Source organism: Oncorhynchus kisutch, linkage group LG28 (genome assembly GCF_002021735.2).
Source record: "Oncorhynchus kisutch isolate 150728-3 linkage group LG28, Okis_V2, whole genome shotgun sequence".
Taxonomy (NCBI): Eukaryota; Metazoa; Chordata; class Actinopteri; order Salmoniformes; family Salmonidae; genus Oncorhynchus; species Oncorhynchus kisutch.
This window is the reverse complement of record NC_034201.2, coordinates 26409282-26433235: the sequence shown is the minus strand read 5'-3', so window position 1 is coordinate 26433235 and position 23954 is coordinate 26409282. Positions and strand designations below refer to the sequence as shown.

General features: G+C 43.2%; 2 protein-coding genes across 12 annotated transcripts in view; one reads left to right on the top strand and one right to left on the bottom strand.

The window, feature by feature from the left end:
- The first annotated feature begins 8650 nt into the window (after positions 1-8650).
- On the top strand, positions 8651-13257 carry kcnj15 (potassium inwardly rectifying channel subfamily J member 15). 2 transcript variants are annotated; one of them, XM_020463631.2, is made up of 2 exons: positions 8651-8873; positions 9516-13257. In XM_020463631.2, exon 2 carries the CDS (start codon positions 9558-9560, stop codon positions 10578-10580), a length of 1023 nt encoding a protein of 340 aa, XP_020319220.1. In that variant the 5' UTR covers positions 8651-8873; positions 9516-9557; the 3' UTR covers positions 10581-13257. The 2 variants fall into 2 exon arrangements, with proteins under 2 accessions (XP_020319220.1, XP_031663605.1); XM_031807745.1 differs by lacking the exon at positions 8651-8873 and adding an exon at positions 9052-9269.
- A 260-nt stretch (positions 13258-13517) lies between these two features.
- Positions 13518-23954, bottom strand: part of erg (ETS transcription factor ERG) — a 75305-nt gene continuing 64868 nt past the window's right edge. For 2 of the 10 annotated variants that reach the window (XM_031807739.1, XM_031807740.1), the window contains 8 exons: positions 19947-20150; positions 17767-17847; positions 17240-17314; positions 16658-16720; positions 16317-16373; positions 16175-16222; positions 15780-15842; positions 13518-15614 (listed from right to left, as the gene is read on the bottom strand). In XM_031807739.1, the coding sequence (XP_031663599.1) occupies positions 15094-15614; positions 15780-15842; positions 16175-16222; positions 16317-16373; positions 16658-16720; positions 17240-17314; positions 17767-17847; positions 19947-20150 (1112 nt within the window). In that variant the 3' untranslated portion in view covers positions 13518-15093. The remainder of the gene's footprint in view (positions 15615-15779; positions 15843-16174; positions 16223-16316; positions 16374-16657; positions 16721-17239; positions 17315-17766; positions 17848-19946; positions 20151-23954) is intronic. The other 8 variants (XM_020463624.2, XM_020463625.2, XM_031807741.1 and 5 more) reach the window with 5 other exon arrangements.

Below are 23954 nucleotides of genomic sequence, written 5' to 3'. Positions count from 1 at the left end.
GGGTGTCGGTGGTGGAAGTCAGTGATGAGGGCTGGGTCCAGGATGTCTGTAGCAGGAACCCAGCACCTCTCCTCTGGGCCATAACCCTCCCAGTCAACCAGGTACTGGAAACCCCTGCCCCTTGATTGAACTCCCAGGAGACATTCCACTGTGTATGCCGGATGGCCTTTAATGACATGGGGAGGGGGGGGGGCCTGGGGACAGAAGACAAAGGACTGTGAGACACGGGCTTAATCCTATGCACATGGAACGTAGGGTGAATACCCTACGGGTATGGGGTAACAAGAGATGGACAGCAGTGGAACTAAGGACTCTAGAGATGGTAAACGGACCAATGAAATGGGGGAACAGTTTGCGGGACTCTACCCGAAGGAGCAGGTCTTGTGTGGACAGCCATACCCTCTGCCCAATGTGGTAGCGGGGAGCTGGAGTCCGGCGGCGGTCCGCTTGTTGACGATCCCTGGAGTTGGTCTTGAGAAGTGCTACCCGAGCTCTTCTCCAGGTATGTTGGCAGCGGCAGACGAACATCTGGGCCGAGGATATGTTGACTTCCAGTTCTTGTTCTGGGAAGAGTGGAGGCTGATACCCCATGGAGCACTCGAAAGGCGAGAGTCCCATTGCTGAACAGGGAAGGGTGTTCCGGGCATACTCCACCCCGACCAGTTGTCTACTCCAGGTAGTGGAGTTGGCTGAGACCAAGCATCTTAAGGTGGTCTCCAGGTCCTGGTTAGCTCGCTCTGACTGGGGGTGGAATCCGGAGGGTAGGCTGGCCGATGCCCCAATTAGGGTGCATAACGCCTTCCAAAACTGAGATGAGAATTGAGGATCCCAGTCGGAAACCATATCCACCAGGAGTCCATGGATCCGGAAAACGTGCTGCACCATGAGCTGGGCCGTTTCCTTGGCAGAGGAAAGTTTGAGGAGAGGGATGAAATGAGCATCCTTAGAGAACCGATCCACCACTGTCAGAATTACGGTGTTGCCATCAGACGGGGGAAGCCCAGTGACGAAGTCCAGAGAGTTAACCTCTCTGGGGTAGGGGGCAGTATTTTGACATCCGGATGAAAAGCGTGCCCTCTCCATGGGCACAGAGAGGCTGAGTGGGAATACCAAGCTCTGAAGCTATCGTTGCATCCATAAGACATTCATCAGCCCCAGAGTCAATGAGCACTCAATGAGTGCAAAAAAAAGGTGTGCGGGTGATGGGAATTAGGGAACTTCCAGTCTGGCTCACCAGAGTACTTGTACCCACCAGAGACAAGGGTTTCCTAACAGGGCAGGTAGCTATATAATGTCCTGCTCCTCCACAGTACAGACAACAGTTTGAACTCAGCCTACGTGAGCTTTCCCCAACCGATAACCTAGCTCTTCCCAATTGCATAGGCTCAGGAGTATCCAACTCATCCGTCATTGATGATTCACAAGGGAGCTCGGGTGGCTTCAGATCCTCTTGGAAAAACTGCCTTCGGGAACTTACGGATTCCTTCGAAGGTGAGCGAGCCATAGCAGATGAACAAGTGTGCCCGAGACCTTCTCTCACTCTTGCGTTCCCTTTGGTGTCTATCAATTCTAATGGTAAGGTCGATGAGGGAGTCGAGGTCCACTGGTAATTCCCAAACAGCTAGCTCATCGTTTACCATCTCAGATATTCTGTGAAGAAAGGTATTGAAAAGAGACTCCGGATTCCAGGCACTCTCGGCGGCCAACATGCGAAAATCAACCACGTAGTCTGCCACATTACGGGAGTTCTGACGTAATTCAAGAAGTTTACTGGCCGCCTCTCTCTCGGATACTGGAAAATCGAATACCTTCCTCACTTTTGCCATGAAGTCCTCCAGATGACAACAAATGGTGGATTGTTGCTCCCAAACTGCCGTAGCCCAGGAGAGAGCCCTTCCTGACATTAGCGTAATAATATATGCTATCGTCGACTGGTCTGAAGGGAAGGAAGATGGCTGCAGCTCAAAAATAAGGGAGCATTGAGAAAGAAAACCCCGCAGATTCCAGGATCCCCAGAATATCGCTTCGGAGGTAAGCAGGGTTCTCAGGGAGCCGGGGTAGGCTGTACAAACCCACCACTGATAGTAGACAGGTTACTGGGTGGTTGGGAAGTCTCGGAGGTGGCAGGCTGCCTATGAGCTAACTCACGGATTCGCTCCATGATGGCCTTGAACCCTTGGTCGTGACATTCCGTCAAGGAACGAAGCCCTTCTAAAAGGTCCAACAGTAGCTCCTCATGCCTCCCTGCAGGGAGACTGCATGGTGGAGCTGGTCCAAGTCTGCTGGGTCTGTCATGGCCAGTTCGTACTGGTTTGAGACTTTGGTATATTATATTTATTACAGAATGGTCAGGCAGGCGGGTACAGAGTCCAGAAAACAGGCAAGGTTCAAAACAGGGAGGACTAGTAAAAGAGAATAGACAAAGGCGGGAGCATGGAAAAAACACGCTGGTTGACTTGGAACATACAAGACAAACTGGGACAGAGAGACGGGAAACACGGGGATAAATACACCAGGGATAGCAAGCGACACATAGGGGGGGTGGAGACAATAACAAGGACAGGTGAAACTGATCAGGGTGTGACACAGGTGGATAATAAATCCACTGTGAACAATTAGGTGAATATACAGTATCAATATCTTAATTGGCCTGCCATACTAAGTGACTTTCCCATGCATTAGTGCTAGGAGATTATTGTCACAGATCGACTGAGATCACACTGCTGCTCCAAATATGAACCCCATTCATCTTCTCTGCAGAACAATACAACCCACGTTCTCTCTGCGATGCTGAATTGTCTTCAGCCGGCCAATATGGGGCTAATGAAAATCCACTAGCTGAAGGCTGGGAGAGGCAGATTGTTTGAGAGCTTTGGTCTGTGTACAGGGCTCAGAGCCTTAGCTCATAATACAGGAAAATATAGCAATTTGATGCAGAGGCAGAAACCACTGTCAATATCACTGCTCCCCTAACTTAGACATACAGCCAACAAACATCTCTGGCTATTATTACATTAGGCAAAAGTGCAGCTATCTGTGTACCTAGACTATTGACAAAAGACATGTGAGGAAAACAAGCATGTTATTTCGTCTGGTCCATTCTATTTTAGACTTATGAGGTTGGTTGTATTCACAGACATGGGGAGCAGCATCAAAGGATGAAAAGCTTTACAATAAAGTGGGTTAACTGGTCTAAATATACAGTTTTTAGCGATAGGCAGGGCATCGTCCACCTAGCAGGATAAACGACCCTGGTGAATGTCTACTTTTAAATTATCCATAGACTATATGGACTATTGTTTTCCCCCATTGACTCCAGAAATGACTGTCTAATGCTATTGTTCCTCTCGTTGTTTCTTCCACACTTTTAGTCAATATCTCTGTGGTGATGGATCACTTATACCAACCACTATGTAGCAATACCTGTAAACACCCACCTTACACATTCACTGTCGGACCCCCTCACACAGCTGTGGCACCACCATATTCACCACCTTCATCATCCATCAACACCCCGTCCACACACCTGTTGACCCGGTGAACACAAATGAAATGCTCCTGAAACTACTCTTCCTTGATCTCCCTGCTTCTTTCATCTCTTTATCGTCTGGCATCTCTAGGGAGACCTGCATGGACCGTGTCTCGGGGGCTGGGGAATACATTGCTTTTGTCAGGCTCCATTTCACCTAGCAGCCTGATCTCATAGACTAGCGTAACATAGTAAACATAAATCTGATATATTGAAATTAGAATATGTTACGTTTGGCATGGCTACATAAGACAGAAGGTTACTTAAGGCAAACAATGAAAGGAGGGTGGTTGGTTGGTTGGTTGGTTGTAACAGTCTCTGTTTCATGGAAACATGGCTCACTTGGGATATGTTGTCAGAGTCGGTACAGCCACCGGGTTTCTTCATGCATCGCACCGACTGAAACAAACATATCTCTGGTAAGAATAAGGGTGGTGGTGTATTCCACATGATTAACGACTCATGGTGTAACAATAACAACATACAGGAAGTCAAGTCCTTTTGTTCACCTGACCTAGAATTCATTACAATCAAATTCTGACCGCAGAATTATCTCTGATTATCTCGTCGGCCCTGAAATAACTTCACTGGACTCTATGTAAACTGGAAACCATATATCCTGAGGCTGCATTTATTGTAGCAGGAGATTTTAAAAACTTCGTAGTTTAATAGCGATTAAATACATCGCATACTTTTGAAGATCTCTGTTTGCAATCCAAAGGGTCCCAGCTACAACATGAATGGTCGTTTTTTTAGGTAAAATCTTTCTTTATATCCCCAAAAGTCAGTTTAGTTGACACCATCAATTTCAGTAATACACTTGTTCAACATGCAGACAAAGAAGTCCAAAAAGCTACAGCTAAACTTCAGCCAAACAAGTCTAATGACGTTTCTATTCAATCCTCAGGTACTCTAAAATGTAAATAAACTATAATATTTCATACAGAAAGTAGTATGTTCAATAGGAAAGGAAAATTAGGAAGTGTACACCCTCTCCCTTGCGCGCCGAAAGAATGATTTTGTTCCGGTGCTCTTCTCACCAAAACTCAGAATTCTTGCTTGTTTTTCAAAAAACAAGCCTGAAACCTTGAATAAAGACTGTTGACATGTAGTGGAAGCCATAGGAATTGCAATCTGGGAGACGGATTTACATAGAAACAATTGGTTTCCATTGTAAGAACCTGGGACCCCCAAAAAACATTTTTTTTTTGCCTGCCATATCAATTCTGTTATAGTCTCAGACATTATTTTAACAGTTTAGAAACTTAAAAGTGTTTTCTATCTGCATATCCTGGAGTAACAGGCAGTTTACTTTGGCCACAGCAGTCAGGCACAAATTCAGGAAACTGGACCCTATCCCTAACAAGTTTTAACAAAGCTAATTTGAGAACAAGACTACCTAAATTCTACCAGCACATTGACTGTTGTACCCGCTCGAGCAAACACTCGACCACTGCTACTCTAACTTCCATGATGCATACAAGGCCCTCCCCCGCCCTCCCTTTGGAAAATCCGACCACGACTCCATCTTGTTCGTACCGTCCTATAGGCAGAAACTCAAACAGTATATACCTGTGACTAGAACCATTCAACGCTGGTCTGACCAATCGGAATCCACGCTTCAAGATTGTTTTGATCACGTGGTCTGGAAAATGTTCCGGGAAGCCTCAGACAATAACATTGATTTATACGCTGACTCGGTGAGTGAGTTTATTAGAAAGTGCATTGTAGATGTTGTACCCACTGTGACTATTAAAACCTACTCCAACCAGAAACCGTGAACCACCGCATTCAACCATGGAAAGAGGTTGTGGAATATGGCCGAATATAAACAGTGTAGTTATTCCCTCCGCAAGGCAATCAAACAAGTGAAATGTCGGTATAGGGACAAAATGGAGTCGCAATTCAACAGCCCAGACATGAGAATTATGTGGAAATTACGGACTACAAAAAGAAAACCAGCCACGTCACGAACCCTGACGTCTTGCTTCCTGTCACGTCCTGACCTTAGTTCCTTTTTTATGTCTCTGTTTTAGTTTGGTCAGGGCGTGAGTTGGGATGGGCATTCTATGTTTTGTAATCTATGTTTGTATTTCTGTGTTTGGCCTGGTATGGTTCCCAATCAGAGGCAGCTGTTTATCGTTGTATCTGATTGAGAACCATACTTAGGCAGCCAGTTTTCCCACTATGATTTGTGGGTAGTTGCTTTCTGTCTTTGTATGTAGTTTACCAGACGGAACTGTTTTGGTTGGTCTTTTGTTACTTTGTATTTTTTGTGTTCAGTTCAGTTGAATAAAATGACGAACACTTACCACGCTGCATATTGGTCCGATCCTTCCTACTCCTCCTCAGAAGAGGAAGAAAACTGTTACACTTCCAGACAAGCTAAACACCTTCTTTGCCCGTTTTGAGGATAATACAGTGACACCGACGCACCCCGCTACCAAGCACTGCAGCCCCCCCCTCTCCTTCTCCGTGGCCGAAGTGAGTAAGACGTTTAAATGTGTTAACCCTCACAAGGCTGCTGGCCCAGACGGTATCCCTAGACGCATCCTCAGAGCATGCGCAGACCAGCTGGCTGGTGTGTTTACGGACATATTCAATCGCTCCCTATCCCAGTCTGCTGTCCCCACATGCTTAATTGTGACGACCATTGTTCCTGTACCAAAGAAGGTAAAGATAACTGAACAAAATAACTATTGCCCCGTGGCACTCACCTCTGTCATCATGAAGTCCTTTGAGAGACTAGTCAAGGATTATATCGCCTCCACCCTACCTGCCACCCTAGAACCACTTCAATTTGCATACCACCCCAACAGGTCCACAGACAATGCAACCACCATCACACTGCACACTGGCCTATCCCATCTGGATAGGAAGTCATTGAAACTAATTTTTCAACCACTCCACACATTTCCTGTTAACAAACTATAGTTTTGGCAAGTCGGTTAGGACATCTACTTTGTGCATGAATCAAGTCATTTTTCCAACAATTGTTTACAGACAGATTATTTCACTTATAATTCACTGTATCACAATTCCAGTGGGTCAGAAGTTTACATTTTGCCTTTAAACAGCTGCACAGTTGACTGTGCCTTTAAACAGCTTGGAAACAGCTTGGAAAATTCCAGAAAATGATGTCATGGCTTTAGAAGTTTCTGATAGGCTAATTGACATAATTTGAGTCAACTGGAGGTGTACCAGTGGATGTATTTCAAGGCCTACCTTCAAACTCAGCACCCCTTTGCTTGACATCAAGGGGAAATCAAAAGAAATCAGTCAGCAAAACAATGAAATCATTCTGTCATTTCCTAAAATGATGAATAAGATACTAATGAGATAGACCTAAACCACATGACCAAAAGGAAAAGCATTCCTCATGAAGCTGGTTGAGAGAATGCCAAGAGCGTGCCAAGCTGTCGTCAAGGCAAATTGTGGTTACTTTGAAGAATCTCAAATCTCAAATATATTTTGATTTGTTTATCACTTTTTTGGTTACTACATGATTCCATGTGTTATTTCATAGTTTGTATGTCTTCACTATTATTCTACAATGTAGAAAATAGTAAAATAAAGAAAAACCCTTGAATGAGTAGGTGTGTCCAAACTTTTGACTGGTACTGTATATACAATTTTATTTTTAGCTAAACAGGTGGGGCTTGAAAAAGGTAACATATCATATGTTCTGCAAATTCGTAAAATATTGTATATTTTGCAAATTCGTAACGAATATCATACAAATTGTAATCACAAATTAATAGACTTCTCAGGTTTACGTACAGAATAATATGAAATGCTCCAAGACCAGGTTGCCCTTTCCCTCTCCACTCCACTCCCGTCCCCTCCCCTCCCCTCCCCTCCACCACACTGGGGAAGCAGGCTGATTTGTGAATTTAACAATTGGTTAAGATCAAGGCAGAAGGCTCCTTTTAACTTCTTTGTCTGGGCCAACTTATCTCCGCCGCTGACCTATAAAATAGATGTGAGGGCCGGCGGTGCGGCGCTCTACTGAGTGCCGACAAACTGACTTTCTCATTTAATGATCTATTCAGCTCTGCCCACTTAGATAAAGATACTCTTGCAAATGAATGTCTTTGCTTCAGGCCATGCCGACTGTGTGTGTGTGTGTGTGTGTGTGTGTGTGTGTGTGTGTGTGTGTGTGTGTGTGTAGCCGCACAGGATGCATTAGCTATTAACTGTCTTTATAAATGTGTAACTGATCCTTAGTCATTGGTTGCATATCTCAAAGTGCAGGGTGCTTGGTTATGAAAGTTAATGAGGATAATGTCCCCCCACACACACAGAAACATTAAGCCATTCATGGCCTGATAGCTACTGAGCAGATAACAAAAGTGAAATAATTAAATTCAATATGAGTATGAATATGAATAGAATTAACATGTCAGTGAACCATACACTGACACTGAACCACACACTGACACAGATAAAAGGAAAAGCAGACACAAATCTGTCAATATATCAAGGGATTGACATCCTTCCACAGTCCAGTGTTCATATATCTTGGTAGCACCAGCCCTCAGCTCAGTTAATGACAAACGCAAGGAGCTCTTATCTGCACATCTTGTAACTTAATCCAAGGTCACAGAGCAATAGTTACACAGAGGATTGCATTAAATCTGGAGAGACACTTCTTGTGTTTTCCAATTACACAGATTCCTCATTGGCTAGACATGGGTTATGGGTCCCCACTCCCTATTTCCCTACATACATTTGCAAAACAATTGCTGTATTTTTTATGTGATGATTTTAGATATGGTGTGATTGTGACTTGACTTGCCATTTTCTTAATTAAATAAATGTCATTATATTTAACCCAATTCCATTGACAATTTTCCATTTGTCTTTAGCAACAACATCATACAGTATCTTCCCTTTCATTTTCTGGTCAATGATTTAGAATGTCTGACAGTACATAATTAGTCATTGGAGATAGTAAATCAGGGTGTGTGTATAAAGCAACAACAATCATATATGGAACTACAAAACAAACCATGAGGTCAGAGAAGGAAAAAAAATGTGACAAGGAGCACTTGTTGCCATACCTACCCCTGGTTTGGTGGGGTAGATAGGTGGAGTTTGTCCTACACCTGAAATATAAGCTGACCTACAGGTAGCCAAGAACTCATTCTTCTCTCTCCTTTTTGTTCTCACAAACTGTCCTAAATATAATTATGCCAAAGTTCAATGTGCATAAGCAAGGGCAATAGAGGAGTGGGGACATTGTGGAACTCTCCAGGAAGGGTATTACAGCAGGTTCATGTTGCAGATTATAACTACTGAGAACAAGTGAAGCTACACACCTGAGAAGGCAATAACACTAAATGTGAGTATACACCTTCCTTGTATTTTTAAGATCTAGAGGGGTAAAAGTAATTTAATGACATAAGACATTCTACAAAAAGTGTTGCTGCCTGCTGAGTTAATTTACAACTTCACATAATTGCTTATTAACCCTGGAAAACAATAAGGAAAAGAATATTCCTAAACTGTCACAAGGAGCTCTATTTCTGTACTTGCGGTGTCATGCTAACTAGCAAATAAAGAATCTTAGATTTACAAAAATGGAATGGTTTTGCATATAATATTAAAGAGACCCTGTTTGAATGTACAGTGGGGAATACATACAGTATTACACAATATTTAGACATTTGAGGAAATGTTTTTGGCTCAGTGATGTACTATACTTATGTCTACATCAGATGGAGGACATATCTAAAAGGTTAGTCACATATGCTCGTTGTGAAATTAGGTGTGTGGAGATATTTTATCAATCTCCTAATTCCTGGATTAAACCAACTAACTACCGTAGCTCCAGTGAGAATGTTCTTGTTACTGACATTTGTCCAAATGCCAGTTAATGCTTGAACTATTCCTGAACTGTGTTACCTACTGTGTCCTAGTTTGTTGCAATTGACTAACATTGTTACTTCTTCTTTTTCTGCCTCACTGCTTGCCATGCAAATAGGGTGACAAACTACCAACCAAAGAGAACACACTTAAGACCAAGATGTCCACCAAGAAGGCAGATTTCCAGCGGAGGATTGTCTCCAAGGATGGACACAACCAAGTGCGCATTGACAATGTGGAGGGCATGGTAAAGCTCTATCTCCACGACATCTGGACCACAGTGGTGGACATGAAGTGGCGCTACAAGCTCACACTGTTCTCCTCCACCTTCGTCATGACCTGGTTCCTCTTTGGCGTAATCTTCTACTTCATCGGCATGGGCAACGGTGACTTCAAGGGTGAGCTGCTGTCCAACCACACGCCGTGCATCATGAATGTTGAGACCCTTACCGGCGCCTTCCTCTTCTCCCTGGAGTCGCAGACCACCATTGGCTACGGTTTCCGCTACATTACCGACGAGTGTCCGCTGGCCATCTTCGTCCTGGTGGTCCAGCTGGTCACCACGGGCCTGGCTGAGATCTTCGTGACCGGGGCCTTCCTGGCCAAGCTGGCACGACCCAAGAAGCGGGCCGAGACTATCAAGTTCAGCCAGTCGGCGGTGATCTGCCGGCACGATGGCAAGCTATGTCTGATGGTGCGTGTGGCCAACATGAGGAAAAGCCTGCTGATCCAGTGCCAGCTGATTGGCAAGCTGCTTTCGCCCAACGTGACCGAGGAGGGCGAGAAGACTCTGATCCACCAGACAGCTGTGGACTTCTACATGGACTCATGCGGGGAGTGCCCCTTCCTAATCCTGCCCCTCACATTCTATCACGTGTTGGATGAGAGCAGCCCGCTGGTGGGGCTGACCGCGGAGAGGTTGCGGACGCGCGACTTTGAGCTGCTGGTCACCCTCAACGCCACCATGGAATCCACGGCAGCCACGTGTCAGAGCCGCACATCGTTCGTTCCCCAGGAGATCCTGTGGGGCTACGAGTTCAAGCCCGTGCTCTTCAGCACCCCCAGTGGCCGGTACGTGGCCGACTTTAACTTCTTTGACAAGGTGCAGTTAAGCAGCGACCCGACACTCCTCAGCAACAACACAGAGAAGCTGAAACTGGAGGAGGTGTACAAGAAGGAATAAGGGAGGACACTCAAACATGTTGGGCACACTGGTAACGAACATGATACACTTTAATGGTTGTTTTACCATAGTTACTGTCTAGAAACAATTTGGAAATACACCCAGCTAGCAAATTTGGTTCCTTGGAAGTTGTGGGAACGTATGTTTTGGTTTCACATTGGTTATGGGAACGAAGCCATATGTTTCCATAAGTTTATCATTTTGACCTGTTCGGGGAACATTTATTTTTAGGTTGCAGGAAGACCCTGAGAAAGTTTTACTCTGGTTCCTTTAAAGTTTTTCTGGGAGGTTTTATTAAACCTAAACCTAAACCCTAGCTTATTTTGGGTTAATGTTTTTGAACTCGAAGCATTTCCTTGAGCATTAATCATGCAAACACATGTATTTTTTATTGTGACACAGCATCAGTGGGATTTGAACCTTTGAACCTTTGATCTTCTGTTTTCTATCCATGGAATTAGTCCACTGCGCCATCAAGAAGGAGCTAACATGGCATATTTTTTACACATACAAAGCTGTTAATTTTAGTATGCTCATACACACCTAATTTCAAAGGAAACGAGAACTCATTAAGATCAGACGTGGCCAATTAGTGGCCGCGGCCAACACACCTGAACACACTTAACAAGATACAGGCTAGAGAGAGTTTTGTAGATGCTGAGAACATAATGTATATGTTTTTAAATATCAATCTTAGAACATTCTCTAAACGTTACAAAAGTTTACTTGAGGATTTGGATAGAATGGATAGAATGGATGACTTTAAATATAACCATGAGGAAGCCTGTAGGAAACATTATACTGAAGTCCTGAAATTCCCACAGAATAACATTGTTTCTTAATGTTCTTGGAACAATTCGATAATGTGACTTTGAACATGACCATGACCACACATTGACTCTGTACCGGTACCCCCTGTATATAGTCTCGCTATTGTTATTTTACTGCTGCTCTTTAATTACTTGTTCCTTTTATTTCTTATTCTTATTAATATTTTTTAAAACTGCATTGTTAGTTAGGGGTTTGTAAGTAAGCATTTCACTTTAAGGTCTACACCTGTTGTATTCGGCGCATCTGACTAATACAATTTGATTTGATTTGAGGAACTGTAATGCTGAAGTACTGAAATTCCCACAGAAGAACGTTGTTTCTTAACATTCTCTGAACTATTTGAGAACATTCCCAATGTCAAACCAGTTGGAGAACGTTTCTAGAACATTACCAATGAAATAAAACCATGTTTGAACTTTTAGGAAACATTCTGTTAAAGTAATGAAATACCAAGAAAATAAGTTCCTTAAATGTGCTGAGAATGTTCCAAAGAAACTATCTTGCATCAGTCCCAGAAAGTTGTGGGAAGGTTGTTTCTAAAATAACCATAGGACAACCACACTCTCAACAAGCTCTAATAACCATAGGACAACCACACTCTCAACAAGCTCTAATAACCATAGGACAACCACACTCTCAACAAGCTCTAATAACCATAGGACAACCACACTCTCAACAAGCTCTAATAACCATAGGACAACCACACTCTCAACAAGCTCTAATAACCATAGGACAACCACACACTCAACAAGCTCTAATAACCATAGGACAACCACACTCTCAACAAGCTCTAATAACCATAGGACAACCACACTCTCAACAAGCTCTAATAACCATAGGACAACCACACTCTCAACAAGCTCTAATAACCATAGGACAACCACACTCTCAACAAGCTCTAATAACCATAGGACAACCACACTCTCAACAAGCTCTAATAACCATAGGACAACCACACACTCAACAAGCTCTAATAACCATAGGACAACCACACTCTCAACAAGCTCTAATAACCATAGGACAACCACACTCTCAACAAGCTCTAATAACCATAGGACAACCACACTCTCAACAAGCTCTAATAACCATAGGACAACCACACTCTCAACAAGCTATAATAACCATAGGACAACCACACTCTCAACAAGCTCTAATAACCATAGGACAACCACACTCTCAACAAGCTCTAATAACCATAGGACAACCACACTCTCAACAAGCTCTAATAACCATAGGACAACCACACTCTCAACAAGCTCTAATAACCATAGGACAACCACACTCTCAACAAGCTCTAATAACCATAGGACAACCACACTCTCAACAAGCTCTAATAACCATATGGTTCTCAGAACGTTATGTGCTAGCTGGGCATAGTACAGAAATATATATGTTTGTATAACTTATACACCTAATGAGTGAATGCTGACAAATTTACGCAAAATAAATAATGTACCTGATCAGTGTGTATCTGGTCAGAGTACATTCATGTGCTGTGTACCGTATATTTGGCATATTGTTTGTATTTACAAGCTTTATAATAGGAGTATGTGGACATGCATTCAGAATAAGGACTGCGTCTCAGGTGCTGGTGTTTGTGTAATTGAATTTGTGGCAGTAACTGTATTAGAAAAAATTATGGAGGATTCCAGGAAAACAGAACAAGATGTTGTTACTTTTTATCACGCAAGTTGTATATTTTAATGAATTATACATATTTCACTCAAAAGGTAGATGGGGATATAGCAAAACTAGTTTGAGATAATTGCTGTGTAATGCTTAAAAGCTGTGTTCCATCTGTATCTCTGAATAAACCATTGGCTTTCAAGAATATATGATCCATATACCATAATGAGATTGAAAGGATGTTTTATATATAAAAAAGCTCTAGAAGATTCCATTACCCCCATCCCACACTGCTCTACTCCTCATCTCTGTTGTTGTGGCAACACTCAGGGTAGAGCCAAAGGAGGTTTGTCGTTTGGTTGTTGGAACACATCGACTGTGTTGGGTCAAAATAATGGGGGCAACTCCTCTTTATACTGCATGCAGACAGGGCACAATAACACACAATCTGTCACCTTCCGAGACAAGAGAGGACAGCACTTTGGTTGAAGATACTTTATTAGAAATGACACAGTAGAAAATCTATCAAAGTATATCATTTTTATGGTCCCTTTAGTAAACAATCTCAGTATCTCAGTCCTGTTTCTCAGCTTTCAAGGCTGGCAGCTTATAAGTGTTCTACCCAAGCCTGCATCCCATAAAATAATACTGAACAGGTCTGAAATGACTTGCCTGGCCGACACAATCAGTTTTATATTAGTATATATAGTTTATGTTGTAAACTGTTTACAGAGCATAAAGTTCAAAGGCCACAACTGCCTTCTTTAGTCTATTTCAATGACTTTTTTGTCACTATATCTATTATAAAAACATTGTCTGTGTCTTTGGCTGGCTGAGATCAACTCGTAGTGTATATATTGCATAAGTTATAAATGTATCATATAAAAAGAAATATAACACTGACTTGTATACTTCAATCTAACAAACGCACAGCGTTCGCGACTCAGAAAAACAATAATACAAAATTGGAACTTTGTAAAATCTCTTCAGTTGAACTGGGAGTTTCTGTGGTAAGTCACTGTGGTCAAGAAAACTCCTCCTTCCTTATAAAAAGATTTGAGGTCACACACAACATTTTACGAATCGTGCTTAATTCCAGTTTTTCAAAATGTCCAAAACACAGATTAATTGATTTCAAGGCACTCTCTTTAAGAATAACAGTCAAGTAAAACAATCTTCCCTTTACGTTCAATAATGCCATACGCACTACTATGTAGTATAATAATACTGATAAGACATAAGGCAGTTTATATCCAAAGGAATAATACTTAATTTTTCACATATTTCAGTGTCTTTCATGATCCGCCGTCCTCTCTGATGTTGCCCCACCTTTGTTCACAAACAGTCTGTGAGTACATGCATGGTCATGTGACATGACCATCTAGCACACATCTACCTAAGGTGTTTCCTGCTGGTGCTTGTTTCACAGTTTACTAAAGCCAAGTTTAGTACTTATCCCTACTTCCTCTGAAGTACACACTCATCTGCCACACCACACCACACCCTTCTCCACACTTACATCTTACTTATCTTGCCTCATCATTACAGTCTTTGATATGTTTACTTCATTAAATAAGGTAGTTTAATAGTTTTAAAACATATATAATAAGTAACTGTTCATGCAGCTATTGTATTTTTGGGGTATATTTAGCGACCTTTATAAAAAGGACATGATCATGTTATATAGTCCACTGATAACTCCCTTTTAATTCTACTCAAAGACTTATCTTTCACTGTTCTCAGAAGCTACATGTCGCACAATGCCCTTGCTCATAGTAACGTCCACTATTGCCCTTTTTACATTTACAGTTTTCCCTCCTATCATCTTATAGCGACGTGTCTGTAGCCCTCCTCTTAATCCTTTACAGAACCTTGAGTTTCCTCACCTGCTCATGCCCTAGACTTACACCAGTTACCCTACCTCTACCAAATTTCTTCATTATTGACCCTGCCCCTGTTTTTGTTTGGTTCTGACACTATCCAAACAGAAACCCTTTGTGTTTTCCCATTTCTTCCTCCAGTTTTAGCATAGCAAGATGCCCTTCCCTTGGCAGGTCTAATAGTACGTGCCCAGGTGGGAGGGCATGTGAGCGCCTGGGTGCCGGGTGTTGGGGTAGATACCTCCAGTGGGAGAGTTCCAGTAGGGGTTGGGGCCAGCAAAGAAGCTGGAGGAGTTGACGGGTAGCGCTTGGGGGTGGGGCGTGACGAAGTTGACCTTCTGCTGGTGTGTATGGTAGGTGCTCATGTAGGACAGATCGGAGGGGTACTTGTACATGGAGGACTCTGGCGGGTGGGGCTGCAGGGCCTGGGCGATGCCGTGGAAGTCAAACTTGTAGGCGTAGCGCTTGCCGTGCACCTTGGTCATGATGTTCTTGTCGTAGTAGTAGCGCAAGGCACGGCTCAGCTTGTCGTAGTTCATGTTGGGCTTGCTCTTCCTCTCACCCCAGCGCCTCGCCACCTCATCAGGGTCGGTCATCTTGAACTCGCCATTGGTGCCCTCCCAGGTGATGCAGCCGGAGTTTGTGCTGTCTGACAGGAGCTCCAGCAGGAACTGCCACAACTGTATCTGTCCCGAGCCTACAGGCAGAAAAGGTGTCAACACAGTTAAAATGACTAATTCAGGCCGGGATTCAAACCGGGATGTCGACATCGCACTGCACTTCACTTTCAAAGGCAATTTCCTTGATGTTCACGATCGCATTCAGGGTAAACGCTGCGGATGTCAGCTCAAGCGTAAATTACCTTTAAAGCTCAAGAGTAGTGCGATGTCGGCGGATTGCGGTTTGTTTGAGTCCCGGCCAACGTCTGGACAGAGACAGGAAGTCAACAGGTGTAACAGTTACTTATACAGTCGGGACAGAGTCAGGGAGTCAATATTGTAACAATTATAATACAGTCTGGACAGAGACAAGGAATCAGCACGTAATTATTTATAATACAGTCTGGAGAGAGACAGGTGGTCATCACCATAACAACTACATACAGACATGTTACAGTCAAGACCACAACAACAACTTATTGCAACAGTCACCACCATAACAGCTGCTCATATAAATGGTTCCTTTGTTAATGAATTTCTAAAATCGTACATTTTATCTAATGAAGTGATAATCACTCACACCATCCATAAAACTCACCGGGGTTTGCCAGCCTGCTGCTCGTGGGCCCCAGGATCTGGTAAGGATCTAAGAAGGGAAAACATTCACATTAGTAGGAGAAAATATTTTATTCAGCTCAATCACCATCTATTTCAGAGTACTGATCAAGCTAATATCTTACCTAGCTGAGGCCTCTGCTCCTCTGTTTTGGTGACAATGACTGGGGAGGGCAGGGAACCTTGAGGGATAAAGTTCCCAAAATATTAACAGGGGGTTGGTTTCCTTGAGGGCAATGTTCCAAGTGTATACAGTGGAGAAATATATTATTATATTGAGGTATACAATTTCCTGTTCTCTGATTCTGCCCAGCCTGTTTTGTTTACGTCTAGTCCACAGGCTTGTAAAGATGTACCCTCTTAAATGAATTGTGATGTACGTTGACACATTTCCCAACAGATGAAAAGCAAAGCGAGTGCCATCTTTTGACATACGACTGATGTATAGGACATTGTGACTCCTTACCTTTGGTGGAAGACACAGCTTGTGTAGGCCATCCAGCTCTTCTGGCTGCTTCATATGCCAGGTCTGTAAAATAACAGTAATGACAAGTCAACCTGCTGCCTGCAGTTATGAACCTTACCCCTAGATGGCCCTATGATAAAAACAAAAACATGATGTGGAAAAGGTGTGTTGACACCTTTTCTGCCTGCAGGCTTGGGACAGATACAGTGCATTTCAGTGGGTCACCTCATCGGTCTGAGGTGAGAGTGGTTGATTGTCAGAAACGTTCCATAATACAAGGGGCCTAAACACATAGGCACAATTACTGCAGTCTGGAGGATTATTTTAAGGGCAGAAGATGCTTGTGTTGAATATAAACAAATTAAAGCACCTCAAATATTCTTTTGACGAACGTCTTCTAAACACCTTTGTATATGAGTATTTTTGTACAATAATCAAAATGTAGTACTTTGTCTGCAAGGTGTGTGGTTCCTTGTTTCTCCTTTACCCATGTACTTTGCTCCTCTAAGTGTAATTGGATGGGTTCACAGTAAGCTCTTATGCCTCATCTACATAAACTTGTAGGAGTGATGAATCACCCACCTGGCCTAGTGGAGACTCTGGGGGAGTTGTCAGTGGGATAAACGGGAGTGTTGGGGAAAATAAAACTTGCACCTCCTGTGGAGAGTGAAAGAGAGGATAATTAATGAATTACGTGAATTATTATGTACCCGTAATGTCACAACTTTTCATGACATTGACTGAATGTTCCATATCCATGTGGGGAGGGATTTCGTGCAGCAAATGGGTAATTACAGCACTATGCATCAACGTTAGACTTTAGCACATGCCTTCATCTACGCTCTACAGCCACAATGCATTACTGCACCAGCATACAGTAACTTCTGCACCACATAACAAAAACACATTAGAAATAATAACAACCAGTATCAGATTAGATGACTTGATGCATAATCTGATAATCATATGAATACAAAAAAAGCAGTGTGCATGTACAGTATATAAAAAGTGCACTGTATATACATAGGTGGGCACTGTGTGAGTGTGAGGATACTGTGGTGGCGGGAGCAAAGCCAGAGGTAGAGAAGGGGGGGCAGGGGTCTCCTTACCTGTGTTGCGAGCATGCATTAACCGCGGGGAGTTTTGTAAGGCTTTGTCAACATCATCGGAAGTCAAGTGAGGAAGTGGAGCTGAGAAATAAAACATTCTTTTGAAAAAGAGATGAACCAAAAAAAGAAAACAGCTCAAAACAACCTATGATGTGCAAGGAGTGATGCGTTGGGGGGCGTCAGCCATGATAAACACAGACCTTTAGCGATGCACTAAGGTAAGGGCTGCTCTCAGAACTGCCATAGAGGCAACATTCAACAGGCAAGGAGCAGTACAGGGAGATAGTGGGTAAGGAGAGGGGAAATGGAGTGGGAAAGAGAGAGCGAGAAAGAGAGAGAGCATGTAAGTGTGGAACACATCGCCATAGCGAGAGGGGAGACAATGGCAGGGAGGACCAACCCAAATAAACAGTTAATCACTCGTGCCCACATTTGTCTGTGAGAATCCATCGCTTTTCCCAATTTTCCCTCCTCCAGAGTAAATTCGGCGAGCGTGTGTACACACAAGGGGGAAAGAGGAGCAGAAACCATTACCAAAAACAAAAGGAGGAGAGGGCATTCTTCCTTTCCCTCCCATCACTAGTGTTTTTTCCAGTCGAAGAGACCTCAAATTCAAAGCCAGCCACCGTCAGGGTCTGTGAATAGTGTAGGTGTGCCTACCCACTCCCTTCAGACCATTTTAAATCTAAAGCCAAATGAAAATAAGTAGGCCTATTGGCAATTCTCTCTTATCAATTTCAAACTGCCCACAGTATTTAAATGAGGGGGTGGGAACTGTTGATTGCACTAAAAGGAATGTATAAGAAAAGGTAATTCAAAAGATTTTGATGAGATGTGTTTCAAGAGAGCTTCAAGCACAGGATTGTGGAATAACACAAACAACAGCCCAGTTCAGAACGTGGTGGTACGCAAATCTAAACTCTGGACTCCTCCACCTCCATCTGTCTGTCTGTGTGGTCTGTGTGTCTGGTTTTCTTTCTGTTTTTGTTCCTCTCTTTCTCCCATCACTTACCTCATCTGTACATCTGTGGCTAAACCCTACCAAAACCAACACTGATATCAAACAAACAAAACCATTAGCAGTCATCATGAGAAGAGTAATGGTTCATTGGAAAGTTGTCTGCACGATCAAATGGAACTTGGACTACCCTATACTTGGAGAGCAGAAAGAGACAGACTATCAAAGATACACATAATCTCAAGAGTCTGACAAACCTTCTCCAATGACTATAAACAGATACTTATCTTAAGATGGGTGTCAATTAGGACTTTGATGTAGTATATCTACTCCTCTTCAAAAACATCTTAATGATTTTATTATTGTTACACTACTGCCACCATTAATCCTACTACTACTACCCAACTACTACTACTGTCACATCTATTGCTAACAATTTAAAAACTGTGTGTGTGTGTGTGTGTGTGTGTGTGTGTGTGTGTGTGTGTGTGTGTGTGTGTGTGTGTGTGTGTGTGTGTGTGTGTGTGTGTGTGTGTGTGTGCGCGCGCAAGTGAACGAGCATGTGGATGACATGCACAAAAAACGTGTGTGTGTAGAGGGGAGGTGAGGTGCAGTGGACAGGAAAGCAGGCCTTGGAGCAGTGAGTCATTCAGCCAAAGCAGCAGAAGCAGCAGCAACAGGGACTCCTTCACCAGGTTGCATTCTAATCTGTAGTCTGAGGCCCTCTGGAGTATGTCAGTGAGAGCTAAGTTTGATTCACACAACACACAGACAGGACTACTGAGGCTCGCTACTGGAAGGCTACTGGAAGGCTGCAGGATCTGCCCTTTCCCCTAACTTTAACAAGCAGACACTTTGTTAATGGAACAAGTGTATCATGTATCTCACACTCCCCTTTCTCCTTAATAATCTAGGCAAGTCTGGTTTTAGAGAGCCAGAGTGTGTAAAGGCTTTGGTTTCAGGTCAAAATTTAAAGCACCTTATGCCTGTTTACCTTATAATCCCCCAGGACAAGTTTCCTACCTTACCCCTGGTATAGAGGTAAAGAATGGACCACCAGACTACAGCAGCCCTTCAGTAGTAGCCCTTTGTAGTATTTCTCTTTACCACCTGCCAACGCATTGTGTTGGTCAGCTGGGGAAAAAGGACAGAAGGCTGGAGCACGGAGAGGGAGGAGAGGAGAGAGGGATCATGAGGAGGAGAAGGAAGATACTAGACTCACTCTCTCTGAGGTAGTGCAGGTGGGAGAGCAGGATGTCTGCGTTGTAGCTGAGCGTGAGCCTCTGGAAGTCCTCCTTGCTCATCTTGCACAGGTCCTTGCCGTCCATGTTGTGGAAGAGAGCCACGTCCACGTCCAGCAGGCCATACTCTTTAACTGCCCACTCCAGCCACTGGCGCACATGCTCCGTGGACCAGAGTGTGGGATCTGCAAGGCCATGGACACAACATAGGAAGGGGGATGTGTTAACACTATAGAAGGGGTAAGATGCAGCGAGTAGCAATATTTAACTGGAGCAACTTATCCCACCACAGAGAAAAGAGAATGGAAACTCTCATAGTAAACTCTCACGTTTATACTTACCTATTTTCTTACAGTTCATACTTCCTCTCATTATTTATATGATAATAGTTGAGAATACATTTGCAATGAAACTGGTTTTAACAAACAACATTTTATAAATAAATGTTCATTTGTGCAAATGCAGTCCAATTACATGAGTACTGTATTTAGAATGATGACATTCTCTTTTCCAGAGATAAGACCACTGTTACCAAACGCACACACACCTAACAAACTTAACAGGATCTAAAAAACAGCTGACAGGTACAGAAACAAACCACACTGTCGTCTGGTCCTCCGTTCCAGCAATATTTAACAGTACCTGTAACTGTTTCTGTGTCCCAAATGGCACCCTATTCCCTACATAGTGCACTACTTATGAGCAGAGCCTTATGTGCTCTGATCAAAAGTAGTGCATCATATATGGGATAGGGTGCTATTTAGAACGCAGATGTAACCCTAGCTCTCTGAGAACGAGACTACGAGCCTCTAAATATTTTTTTTTGGGGGGGCTGGAAGCCAGAGTACTTACACAGGCTCAGAGAGCAAGGGGCAACGGTAACTCATCCCGCGGTACAGAGACACGAGGCAATGATCAGTTGGGCGAAGGGGAGGCTGGCCAGCACTCGCTCTCCTCAGCCCTCAGGTCTGTCTCAGTGCAATATTGGAGGACTTAACCATCCAAACAATATAGTGGATGTGGCATTAAGCAGTGAATGCACTGTAATGCAGATGGAATTCAGATGGGACAGAAACTATAGAGGGGTGGACTCAAGTACTACATATTATAAACCGGGTGGTTAGAGCCCTGAATGCTGATTGGCTAACATCCGTATACCACGGGTATGACAAAATATTTATTTTTACTGCTCTAATTACGTTGATAACCAGTTTATAATAGCAATAAGGCACCTCGGGGGTTTGTGGTATATGGCCAATATACCACGGCTAAGGGCTGTGTCCAGGCACTCCGCGATGCATTGTGCCTAAGAACAGCCCTTAGCTGTGGTATATTGGTCATACAGTATACCACACCCCCCGTGCCTTATTGCTTAATTATATCATAGGCAATACACTTTTGTATAAAGTTTCTGTATTCTCTCCAACAATATATTATCCTATATGGCAGAGATGTTGGGTGGGGCTCTAGGGCCTCTTAAAATGCACTAATGGGTGCATTGCGCATCATATAGGAACAGATCTGTATGTATTTGAAGTTGAAATGCCCTCCCCAAGTCCCTATACCAAAATATCAGGAATGTGTTTCCTATACGTAGAGCAGAGAAGCCAGTTTAATATTGACCTCCCATTACATTCCGTGGAGCAGTGTGTGGCTATTGTCCTCTAAATTAACAGCAAAAACAGGATGTTCTTAACATGTCGCGTCATTGTCCTTGTCAGCTTCAGTTGGAGAGGAAGTTGCACTATGCCAGAAAAACTGTGTTGCACAACCTCCAGATAGAGAGTACATTGCCCCGGGCAGTCAATGGACAGGTTTGTCTTTGGGAAAATTACTCTAAACGACGTTTCTCTATGGTTATTTCCCATTGGATACATTACTGTGGGGCGGCATGAAGCCTAGTGGTTAGAGCATTGGGCCAATAACCGAAAGGCTTCTGGATCAAATCCCAAAGCTGACAAGGAAAAAATCTGTTGTTCTGCCACTGAACAAGGCAGTTAACCCACTGTTCCCCTGTTCGCCGTCATTGTAAATAAGAATTTGTTCTTAACTGACTTGCCTAGTTAAATAAAGGTTACACTGTGACAAAGGCTAACATAGTATCTAGTGTGACCTTTGGTTTGAGCTTCATGTACACTATGGGTCAAATGTTTAAGAATATTCAAGGGTTTTTCTTTATTTTTACTATTTTCTATTTTCATCAAAACTATTAAATAACACATATGGAATCATGTAGTGAACAGAAAAGTGTTAAACAAATCAAAATATATTTTAGATTTGAGATTCTTCAAATAGCCACCCTTTGCCTTGATGACAGCCTTGCACACTCTTGCATTCTCTCAACCAGCTTCATGAGGTAGTCACCTGGAATGCATTTCAATTAACAGGTGTGCCCTCTTAAAAGTTAATTTGTGGAATTGATTTACTTCTTAATGCGTTTGAGCCAATCAGTAGTGGTGTGACAAGGTAGGGGGGTATACTGAAGATAGCCCTATTTGGTAAAAGACCAAGTCCATATTATGGCAAGAACAGCACAAATAAGCAAAGATAAAAGACAGTCCATCATTACTTTAAGACATGAAGGTCAGTCAAACGGAAGATTTCAAGAACTTTGAAAGTTTCTACAAGTGCAGTCGCAAAAACCATCAAGCGCTATGATGAAACTGGCTCTATTGAGGACCGCCACAGGAATGGAAGACTCAGAGTTACCTGTGCTGGAGAGGATAAGTTCATTAGAGTTACCAGCTTCAGAAATTGCAGCCCAAATAAATGCTTCACAGAGTTTAAGTAACAGACACATCTCAACATCAACTGTTCAGAGGAGACTGTGTGAATCAGGCCTTCATGGTTGAATTGCTGCAACGAAACAACTACTTAAGGATAACAATAAGAAGAAGAGACTTGCTTGGGCCAAGTAACACAAGCAATGGACATTAGACAGGTGGAAATGTGTCCTTTGGTCTGGAGTTCAAATTGGACATTTTTGGTTCCAACCGCTGTGTCTTTGTGAGACGTGGAGAAGGTGAACGGATGATCTCCGCATGTGTATTTCCCACCGTAAAGCATTGAGGAGGAAGTGTTATGGTGTGAGGGTGCTTTGCTGGTGACACTCTCTGAGATTTATTTAGAATTCAAGGCACACTTAACCAACATGGCTACCACAGCATTCTGCAGCGATACGCCATCCCATCTGGTTTGGGCTTAGTGGGACTATCATTTGTTTTTCAACAGGACAACGACCCAACACACCTCCAGGCTGTTGTAAGGGATATTTTACCAAGAAGGAGAGCGATGGAGTGCTACATCAGATGAGCTGACCTCCACAATCCCCCGACCTCAACCATTTAAATTGGGATGGGGTTTGGGATGAAACGGACCAGAGAGTGAAGGAAACACAGCCAACATACGCTCAGCATATGTGGGAACTCCTTCAAGACTGTTAGAAAAGCATGTGCAAAGCTGTCATCAAGGAAAAGGGTGGCTATTTGAAGCAGGAAAAGGGTGGCTATTTGAAGCATCTCAAATATAAAATATATTTTGATTTGTTTAACACTTTTTGGTTACTACATGATTCCATATGTGTTATTTCATAGTTTTGATGTCTTCACTATTATTCTACAATTTAGAAAATAGTAAAAATAAAGAAAAACCCTTGAATGAGTAGATGTTCTAAAACTTTTGACCGGTAGTGTAGTTCACAAAAAGTGTATTCATTAAAACCCCTATGCACAGCCTCTTGGGATGCGCAGTGGTTAAGGGCGCTATACTTCAGCTGCGCCACCAGAGACTCTGGGTTTGCGCCCAGGCTCTGTCGTAACTGGCCCTGACCGGGAAGTCCGTGGGGCGACGCACAATTGGCCTAGCGTCATCCGGGTTAGGGAGGGTTTGGCCGGTAGGGAAATCCTTGTTCTTGCATGACTTTCAACCTTCGTCTCTCCCGAGCCCGTACGGGAGTTGTAGCGATGAGACAAGATAGTAGCTACTAAACA

Coding starts and splice junctions, on each gene's coding strand:
- kcnj15 (XM_020463631.2), top strand. CDS start 9,558: ATGTCCACCAAGAAGGCAGATTTCCAGCGGAGGATTGTCTCCAAGGAT.